The 10,375-nt window shown below is 47.6% G+C and overlaps 1 protein-coding gene across 1 annotated transcript in view; it reads right to left on the reverse strand.

Annotated features, from left to right (window-relative positions):
- Positions 1 to 10,374, reverse strand: part of wu:fj29h11 (uncharacterized) — a 44,766-nt gene extending 34,392 nt beyond the window's left edge. Inside the window, exons 1-6 of the mRNA XM_056297240.1 lie at positions 10,245 to 10,374; positions 6,271 to 6,442; positions 5,233 to 5,410; positions 4,849 to 4,975; positions 3,509 to 3,628; positions 1,498 to 1,648 (exon numbers count right to left, since the gene is read on the reverse strand). Coding sequence (XP_056153215.1) covers positions 1,498 to 1,648; positions 3,509 to 3,628; positions 4,849 to 4,975; positions 5,233 to 5,410; positions 6,271 to 6,442; positions 10,245 to 10,370 — 874 coding nt within the window. The 5' untranslated portion in view covers positions 10,371 to 10,374. The remainder of the gene's footprint in view (positions 1 to 1,497; positions 1,649 to 3,508; positions 3,629 to 4,848; positions 4,976 to 5,232; positions 5,411 to 6,270; positions 6,443 to 10,244) is intronic.
- Between the last annotated feature and the right edge of the window lies 1 nt (position 10,375).

Raw genomic sequence — 10,375 nt, forward strand, 5'->3', positions numbered from 1 at the left:
AAATACTGCAACGCGTCGGTGGTAGTCATGGTGCGTCTGTAACCAGACATGTTGGAAATAATCAAAAATCAAGTTTAGACTATTTCTCTGCACTGGAGGACGCTAGTGTGTTTCTAGGACAGAGTGATGACGTCATGAAGGAAATGATGTGACCAACACACGTCATAGTGACATGACACGCATGATGACGTGCAAATTATGTGCAGCCATTTTGACCGCTCATGGTCATTTTAGGTCGATCTTACCATTTTTTTTGTGTGCAATTGATCTAATACTAATTTTAATGCAAATATATGCAATTTTAGGAGCATTCAGGGAGCGGCGGGTCTGTATCTTTTTTTCCTCTTCACAACGTTATTAAACTTTGAAAATCCAAAACGGTCATAATGACCGGCCTGGTCATTGTGGTGTTAAGTGATTCATATTAACTGGACAACACCACCAATCCATATATATATATATATATATATATATATATATATATATATATATATATATATTTTAACATGATGATGCTGGTCGCATGGCTAGGGTCCTGGACTGTTCTGATGGTGTCTGGACACTGCTTGGCATCCTGTGCTTCATATTCTTCATAAATTTTATGAATCCATTATATTTTTGTTATCCTCTTTCAATGTTGTATCGTGTAAATTGCATAAACACAACATCCACTGCACGTTGTCCCTCTTGGGAGAGAGATCCCTCCTCTGTTGCTCTCCCTGAGGTTTCTTCCTATTTTTTCTCCCTGTTAAAGGTTTTTTTAGGGAGTTGTTCCTTGTCCAATGAGAGGGTCTAAGGACAGGATGTTGTGTTGCTGTTAAGCCCACTGAGGCAAATTTGTAATTTGTGATATTGGGCCATACAAATAAAATTGATTTGATTCGAATCAGTATGAGTTCTACTGAGAGACCATTTAAAGATCAGTACAGGCCAGGAAGAGGAAACTCTTTAGGCCTTTCTTGAAGAAAATCATTGAGTCTGTAGCTCCACATGAGAAAAGGGATTCATTCCAACCTTTTGGGCCATGTGAGAAAAAAGTCTGGACCTAGAGCTTGTCACTTTTGGAGTGGGTATATATCCTAAGGCTACGGTCACACATGAGCGAATCCAGGCGAATGACCATCGCCTGCTGAGGCATACCTTGTCCTCATGAATGTGGGTAGTGCAGGATGTGACATCAAGTGGCGTCAAACACACACAGTTCTTTACTATATTGGTTGAGGCTGCGGATTTGCCGGTCAAAGTTCACCAAAGTTGAACTCCACATGAAGCGAAGATGCGAATTTCTTTCAGCACCGGAAGCGAACGTTTTATTCACCCCTTCGTTCACACAGAATGGAAGTGAACGGGAGGCAAATATTCACCAACGTTAATTTCGCACGTGTGACTGTACCCTAATATGAGTAGAACAAATTAATTCCCTCTTTACAACACTGTGCTTATTAACGGAACTCTCTATCGCCCCCTGTGCCTACCAATCATTTTATGTGAGTTCACCTTGTATGATGAAGCGAAACCCAAAACTGCGTAGGGGTAGGAAGGCGAAGACGGGCTGTTTTTGGGGCTGCACTCTGAGGTCACTTGCTGAGACGGTGTCGCTAAGCTGGAAGGCCAGAGCTAGCTCCGTGGACTCCACATCCTCTTTGACCTTAAGGAGAAGAACAAATAAATGAACAAACGCAGATTAGTCAGTGAACGAATACTGTGTGTGTGTGTGTAGAAGAGATAACAGCTCCTAACGGGACATAAAGAAACTGATGTTTGTTCTGGTGACAGCTCAGTGCACTAACAGCTGGAATGTAGTTAAAAATCAGAGCCAGAGCGGAGGATATTTAAACAATGTGTCTCTTTTTTCCTGTGGTCCATTTTTTTTCTTATATAACCTAACTACAACTAACTGGTCACATCCTCCGGGGAGCGACAGAGAGATGAGACAATAAGAAAGAAAACTAGAGAAGAGAGACCATCAGGGCCGCCCAAAAAGGGGGAAAAATGGGAAAGCTTTCTGGGGCTGAGCTGCTGGAGGGGTGGGGGCATGGAGGCCAGCAATAATCATCCATTATCAAAACCGCTTATCCTGCTCAGGGTCGCAAGGATGCCGGAACCTATCCCAGCAGTCAATGGGCGGCCGGCGGGGAGACACCCTGGACAGGCCGCCAGGCCATCACAGGGCCCGCCCACCCCCCCCCACACACACACACACACACCTAGAGACCATTTAGTATGGCCGATTCACCTGACCTACATGTCTTTGGACTGTGGGAGGAAACCAGGGCACCCGGAGGAAACCCATGCAGACACGGGGAGAACATGCAAACTCCACACAGAGGACGACCCGGTGTAGCAGGCCAGATTAACCCCCCGCCAAACTATACCCGGGTATAGTCTGGTCTAGCCTAAATAATAACCCGGGGTATAAACTGGACTACCCCATAATATACCCGGGGTATAAAACAGGCTAGCCCATTTTAACCCCGGGTATAGTCTGGCCAGGGGCTATATCTTGGGCAGTTACACCGGAACGACCCCCAAGGTTGGACTACACCGGGGCTTGAACCCAGGACCTTCTTGCTGTGAGGCGACCGTGCTAACCAGTGTGCCCCGTGCTGCCCAGCAGTAATGTTCATCCTAAATATAAGCAACGATAACGGCAATACTTGCCATGAGTGTGAACTGGCTAAACAGATGAACTTTAAAGACAGTATAAAGGACTTTGCATCCAATAAGACAAGGAAGACGCTGTATATGAGGTGAAGATGAAGCCATAAGGTAAGGAATTTAATTTTCACTAAAGCATGTGTGGTGTAATTGCAGCAAATCTTAAATGTGTCAAAGCGTTCAATTATATTGTGTGTGTGTGTGTGTGTGTGTTTGTGCTTATGACTATGTAGCCCCCATAACTTAGTAACTCTCTCTTAGTTTAAATGTATGTGTTTAGTAGTAGGAGAGAGAGAGCGCACACATGCGTTGATATGAATGAAGCAGATTTTTTTTGGGGGGGGGGGGCATCCACTGGACTTTTTCAGGGGCCCAGCTATTTCTGTGGGTGGGCCTGAAGACCATAGCGGTGGGGGGTCGCAGTGGGGGAAGGGTCATTTCAACCCCTGACAGCTAATCAAAATCTGTTTGGTGGTGTTTTTGTGAGTAATGTGTGTGTGTGTGTGTGTGCATGCATCTACGAGTGTATCTGGATCTTTCTTGTTAGTTATTTCTCCCAGAGATGGAAGCAAATTTAAAAAGTCTGCCTAACAAGTGAGTTAGAGAGAGAGAGAGACTCATACCGGAAGGTTTAGACAGAGAAAATACTTACATAACAAATAGCAGAGAGCATAGACTGAATCTTATTCTGTTAAACTCATAAGGAAATGACTGCTGGTAGACGGGTGTCAGTTTACAGCTGCTAACATCTGACCCTTGGATGGACTTAACCCAAAATCAAGAGATGGAGCAAGTTTAGTTGTGTGTGTGTGTGTGTGTGTGTGTGTGTGTTTGTTTTTGTGTACGTTACCTTCTTTGGCTGTAGCATGCGTTTAACCAGGAGCCAGCGTTCTGTCCCCTCCGTGTGTTCCACCTCGACAATGTTGTGACTCAGGTCTCGGCGAGTCATCGTCACAGGCGACTTCTCCCTCTGCAGAGAGAGGGCAGGGGACAGAACACGTGTTATATCCAGCGAATGGAGTGACTCATTCAAGTTTGTTTATGTTTGCACTTGTGTGGACGTATTGGTGCGTGTTGGCCGAGTTCGTTGAGTCGGGCAGTTAGACGAACACCTGTGGTATCAAGCCGACACAGTCAATACCTCTATTTTGCAATTAAAAGTACCTTTTTTTGGGGGGGGGTTACCCCTTTTTCTTCCCAATTGTATCCGGCTAATTACCCCGCTCTTCCGAGCCGTCCCAGTCTCTGCTCCACCCCATCTGCTGATCCGGGGAGGGCTGCAGACTACCACATGCCTCCTCCTATACATGTGGCGTCGCCAGCTGCTTCTTTTCACCTGACAGTGAAGAGTTTTACCAGGGGGGCATAGCGCGTGGGAGGATCACACTATTCCCCCCAGTTCCCCCTCCCGAACAGGCGCCCCGACCGATCAGAGGAGGTGCTAGTGCAGCGACCAGGACACACACCCGCATCCGGCTAACCACCCGCAGACACGGCCAATTGTGTCTGTAGGGACACCCGACCAAGCCGGAGGTAACACGGGGATTCGAACTGGTGATCCCCGTGTTGGTAGGCAACGGACAAGGCTCAGCACTTTCGGTTTTTATTTTTCAAAGCCATCCAGCATGCCGAATTTCGCCACAAGAGGACACTGTTACATAACCTCACATGAACAGGAACAACTTTTGGATCTGTGAAAACATAAAATCCAGGTGAAAATCAGTTTAAGCCGATCTGCTCATTTAAAAAAATCAGGGTATTTTTCAGTGAAAATCGGTAAAAATCGAAAACGTTGAGCCTTGCCAACGGAATAGATCGCATGGATCCAGTACCAACAGTTGGTGTCGCCAGTTAAATGCACCAAACACTGATCATCAACAGGGCAAAAGTGCTGGTCTCACTGCCTTGCCATGTTATGTTGTCTGCTCACTTGTGTCAAATCATGTCAATTTCTGTCTTTCTGAGGCAGACATGGGTTCGAACTGAGTCATTATGCAGCGTGACAGTCGAGATCTTCAACACACTATGTGGAACACCAACGGGACCGTCTGGTAGTTACAGCAGTGATACAGTTTATCCAAGGTGTAAAGGGAAGGCAACACAACTGTCAAAATGACACCACTGTCACAAATCTGACAAGTCTGTTGGTGCGTGAGTTTTTGTGTGAACGTCTGTGTGTACTGCCCCTACATGGCTATGGATGGTGATGGAGCGCAGGCGGTGCAGGAAGAGCAGCAGGGAGGGGTGGACGTCATGGAACAGGTTTTTGGTCTGGTGGGTATCTGAGCGTAGCGGCAGGCAGATCTTAGTGGTCCAACTGATGGGAGAGACAAATCGGGACAAATGGCACCGCAAAAGTAATGAAACCGGTGGCTCGAGTATGACAGGCTGACATGTGAATGAACAAACTGATAATGAATGGTTATCCTGACTTTTCGTGCCGTCTTTAGGGTTTATGGATTTAAAAATTCAAGCAGAAAGAAAATTAACTCTCGGTAGTTATTAAGGTGTATCGACTTACTGAGCTAAACAAAACTATGTTATCTACAAGGATGGTTTCTTTACAAACCAGACCTATACTCATTTAGGCCATTCCTCGCCGTGTCCACAGGCCTCTCATCATCTATCCAGTGCGGCAGGATGTATCCTGTGGGGCCGCTGTTCTTATCGAAGCGCAGGTGGAAACCGTTCGAGTGGATCTCAGGACAGTCTGTAACCTTAAATACTGACTTGAAGCCGATGCCCTTTTGACCTGTGAGGAATTGAGCATCCGTCAGCGAGATAATATCAGAAACATAATAGGGAGAATCAGCACAGACGGTCTCAGTTTTAACATGTTACATTCATTTAAGAGGCAGCGTGCTGGCAAAGAGTACTCAAAGGGAAGCCACAGATGGAGCAACAAGACAGGTGGAGTTGCGTAGCGTGTGTGTGATCTCTACATAGTGGTTGCAGATGCTGGAACTGCGGCTGCACATTCATCCATTATCCAAACCGCTTATCCTGCTCTCAGGGTCACGGGGATGCTGCAGCCTATCCCAGCAGTCACTGGGCGGCAGGTGGGGAGACACCCTGTACAGGCCGCCAGGCCATCACAGGGCCCACACACACACATTCACACCTAGGGACAATTTAGTATGGCCAATTCACCTGACCTGCATATCTTTGGACTGTGGGAGGAAACTGGAGCACCCGGAGGAAACCAACGCAGACACGGGGAGAACATGCAAACTCCACACAGAGGATGACCCGGGACGACCCCTAAGGTTGGACAACCCCGGGGCTCGAACCCAGGACCTCCTTGCTGTGAGGTGGCTGTGCTAACCACTGAGCCACCGTGCCGCCCCGCAGTTGATCCAATTGCATCAAGATCACATCAAACACAGAGCATCAAACGCTGTTTTACTCATAATCACAGCAGGGACAAGCCAAGGAACGGACTATGCTCCAAGTCACAGAGACACAAACCCATGAAATAGTTAAAAGATGTAAATAAGGAGACCATGATCAAGCCTTAACACTCAGTACAGACATTCTGTCCAAGGGCTCTGTCTGCATTTGCTGCACTAGACAATGGACACGGCCTCATCGAGACAGGCTGCGAATAGTTACCTATATATCCGTATTTGTGTTTGCCTTTGGTGGTGCGGCCCACGTCACAGACAGCCCTGATATTCTTCTCCTGGAAGCCCGACTCGTTGTTGAGGATGGTGACGCAGTCTCCCTCCACCACAAAGGCCAGGGCCGGGCTGGCCTCCGATGGATAGTCATTGTCATCCGCATTCTGGAATTTGTGGGAAAATAACATTTAGGTGGGAAATTAAATTCTTTTTTTTCCCTTTGATTTTGATGTACTTTAATGATCCCCGTGGGGAAATTACATTCTGTATTTAACCCATCCTAGCTGTGTAGCTAGGAGAAGTGGGCAGCCGCCGTGCAGCACCCGGGGACCAACTCCAGTTCGTCTTGCCATGCCTTGCTCAGGGGCACAGACAGGAGTATTAACCCTAACATGCATGTCTTTTTGATGGTGGGGGAAACCGGAGCACCCGGAGAAAACCCACCAGACATGGGGAGAACATGCAAACTCCACACAGAGGGCGACCTGGGATGACCCCTCAAGGTTGGGCAACCCTGGGGTTTGAACCCAGAACCTTCTTGCTGTGAGGCAAAAAAAAAAAAAAAAAGCGCTTTGGTTTTGACACTATAGCTGCCCGATATGACTCACCCGTAGAGGTGAGTCATTTATTCCCAGTTTTTCTGCATCACTGCCAGCAGCATGTCGATGGTTGATGCACTGCCTACAAGTGATGTGAGTTCGGGTAAGAATATCACGGGTTCGGGCAGGCGGGTTGGAAAGTGACAAAACAGCGCTCCGAGTAATTTATAAATAACATTGCGTGCAATAGACTAAGCTGTGCATTACTAGTCCACCTTCTCTTCCCCTAGCTCAAACACACTGACGCACACAAGCAGCTTTTCCATCAATTCGTGATCGTGGTTTCGGTCAACAGATGTGTTTTAGAACACCGGGGCTTCACCTACGAGTTTGTCCCTAAGTAGTAACCGTAGCTTTTGTTTACACCGTCAGAACGCCTTGTTTTGGTCGGAAAGAAGAGGCTTGTATGAGCGAGAGAGAGAGAGAGAGGGAGAGAGGGAGAGAGAGAGAGTTCATGTCTTTAACGAAGGGTTACTTGTTTTGTTGCTGTTGCCTAAACACAGGTGCTTTTAGGCTGATATACACCGGGCTGCCAACTCTCACGCATCTGGCTTGAGTCTCACGCTTTTGGGCTTGCCCTCACGACACCAAAGCAAAGCTCACGCCGAAACCCCATGACAGCTAGAGACCACAAACACACACACACACTTCCTCACTTGAGGAAGCAGCCAGCCAGAGTGAAGAGGGGGAAGGAGAGGGATAAAATTGATGGCGTGTTGCGTTCTTGACAATCATGCCTGCTTGATATCTGGGTGAAGGCGGGGCATCCATGTAGCGTAGTGGTCTATTCCGTTGCCAACCAACACGGGGATCGCCGGTTTGAATCCCTGTGTTACCTCCGGCTTGCTCAGGTGTCCCTACAGAAACAATTGACCGTGTCTGCGGGTGGGAAGCCGGATGTGGGTGTGTGTCCTGGGGCCTCACGTATCAATCGTTACTATGGGCAAATTTGTGCGTACACACCCATGGGATTTTTTAGCACTGAAGTTTGTCTCAGAGACCAGTGTAGAACCTGGGTAACCCCTGAATTTAGACACCACCTGGCTAACACTGATGCCTTTGCAGGCCTGGGTGACTGCTTGTTGCAAGAGGTAGACAATAGATGTTAGGAGGAAGGAATTACAAATAACCATCATGCTTTGCTGCCGACTGTCAGACAATCTTGAAGGCTAAAAAATTCCATGGGCGTGTACGAACAAATTTGCCCATAGTAACGACTGATACATGAGGCCCCTGGCCACTGCACTAGCGCCTCCTCTAGTCGATCGGGGCACCTGTTCAGGGGGGAGGGGGAACTGGGGGGAATAGCGGGATCCTCCCACACGCTACTTCCCCCTGGTGAAACTCCTCACTGTCAGGTGAAAAGAAACGGCTGGCGACGCCTATGTATGGGAGGAGGCATGTGGTAGTCTGCAGCCCTCCCCGGATCAGCAGAGGGGGTGGAGCAGCGACCAGGACGGCTCAGAAGAGTGGGGTAATTGGCCGGATACAATTGGGGTGAAGGCGGGGGGAATGAAGTACTGCACATGCACTCGAACTTGGCGTTGGCAGCTTTTTTGCGTAGTTTAGAGTGACAAATCGTACCAGCGTACTTTGATGGCAAAATGCATACCTGCTATGTAGGGGTGCAACGGTCCTGTTAACCCACGGTTCGGTTCGTACCTCGGTTTTTGGGTCACGGTTTCGGTTCGGTTTTGGTACGTGTTTTGCGTAAAAAAACAATAAAAAACAGAATTCTAATATTTCCAAAATTCGCTCTTTATTTTGCTTATAAGCAAAAATAAATAAAACTTCAAGTATGACTGTTGTATATAACAAAAACACCTGTGGTGCTTTTGTGGAAAAAAGTGATAATTCTCCTGACTTTCCCAAGGAGGCGGGACACCGCGTTGATTGACACTGCCTTCCTGGCTGTGAGGTTTACAGTGTGAGCAAAGCAGCTTATCTGTGGTCCCAGTCCCTCAGTTTCTTTGATCGCGTTGACAATATTTGGTGCGTTATCTGTGGTGACTGGAACGCTGCTCACATTTGGCCTCTCCAACTTCCATTCAGTCACTGCATCTCTCAATTTGTCTGCCAAGTGAGCGCTTGTATGTCTTTCATACAGGGGACGAGTTTGCAGGACTGCGCTCTTCATTTCCCAATTCAACATATAGTGGAACGTCACGGTGAGGAAACTCGTTGTTGCGCGAGACGTCCAACTATCAGTGGTCAGTGCGAGGCATCAGGTGTTTTAGCCAAATTGTCTTCAATGCCTTTGCGCGCTGTTTCATAGATGGCAGGAATTACATTGTTGGTGAAATAAGTTCGGGAGGGAATAACGTAGCGCGGATCGAGCGTATACATTAGCTGACGAAAGCCCACATCTCCAACCACCGAAAAGGGCTGCATGTCTTTAGCAATGAACACCCCCACTGCACGGGTTATTTTTTTGTGTTTCTCTGAGTTAGTGCTATAGGTTTGTTGGAAAGCATCTCCAATAGACGGTTGTTTTTTCACTGGTGCGGTTACCTGTGCGTCTGTCCTGCTTCCAGAAAGCGAGACATCTGGGTGGTGACGGCAGAGATGCTGGCTCATATTGGAAGTGTTTCTACTTGCATACGGGACATGGGTCAAGCAATGCTTGCACACAGTATTATTTCTGTCCACTGTTTTGTCTCCTTCATCGTTGTATTCAACAGCAAACCCGAAATGTCCCCACACCGCAGATTTGTATGAAGACGGTGCTTCTTCAAACTTTTCTCTCTCTACTCCTCCACCCGCCATGACTTTTTTTCTGCTTCTGTGAGCTACTGCTGTCTTTTCAACTCGACTGTCGGCTCCAGTTACAAGGGGGGTGGGGGGCTAACAGTGATTGGATATTTACTCGTGGGGCAGGGTTTTCTGCAGCAGGTTGTCTCAGCCTGCCTGCACACAGGCACACAGTGAAAAATCCATTCTCCGGCAGTAAGAAACGCCTGTCAACTATTCACGCACATTTTAACTGCAAAACCGAAAACCCACGGTCCATAAGGGCGGATTGAACCGTACAGGGCGGACTGTACGGTTCGGTTTTAAACCGAAAACTGTTGCAAGCCTACTGCTACGCAAAATGTATGCAGGTTAGCAGGTCTGTGATGGTTTCAATTTTTCCAGTTCATTGGTATTTCTTTCTTGATAACAGTCGTGCAGATGAATGCAAAACATCTGGATGGAGCTAAAGAAAAATGGACGACTAAGTCGCAACAAGCACAAGCATGATGTCACAGTCCTCTGGATGACTTCACCGGTCACCGTGATCACCGGCAGCTGCACAGAGGATGCACACAGAAAGTTTATAAAAGAAAGGGATTTGGCGAGGGGACGAGGCGAGAGTAAAAAATGTTACCTGGATGAGTTCCAACACAAAGTGTGCATCTTTGCTATAGAGCTCAGCGGACAGTCGGTCCAGGCTTCGGCCGAGCCTGTCTTGGTTAACCTTCATCAGCTTCAGGCTCTCAGCAGTCAACTCCATGCCAA

This window comes from Lampris incognitus, chromosome 17 (assembly GCF_029633865.1).
Source record: "Lampris incognitus isolate fLamInc1 chromosome 17, fLamInc1.hap2, whole genome shotgun sequence".
NCBI lineage: Eukaryota > Metazoa > Chordata > Actinopteri > Lampriformes > Lampridae > Lampris > Lampris incognitus.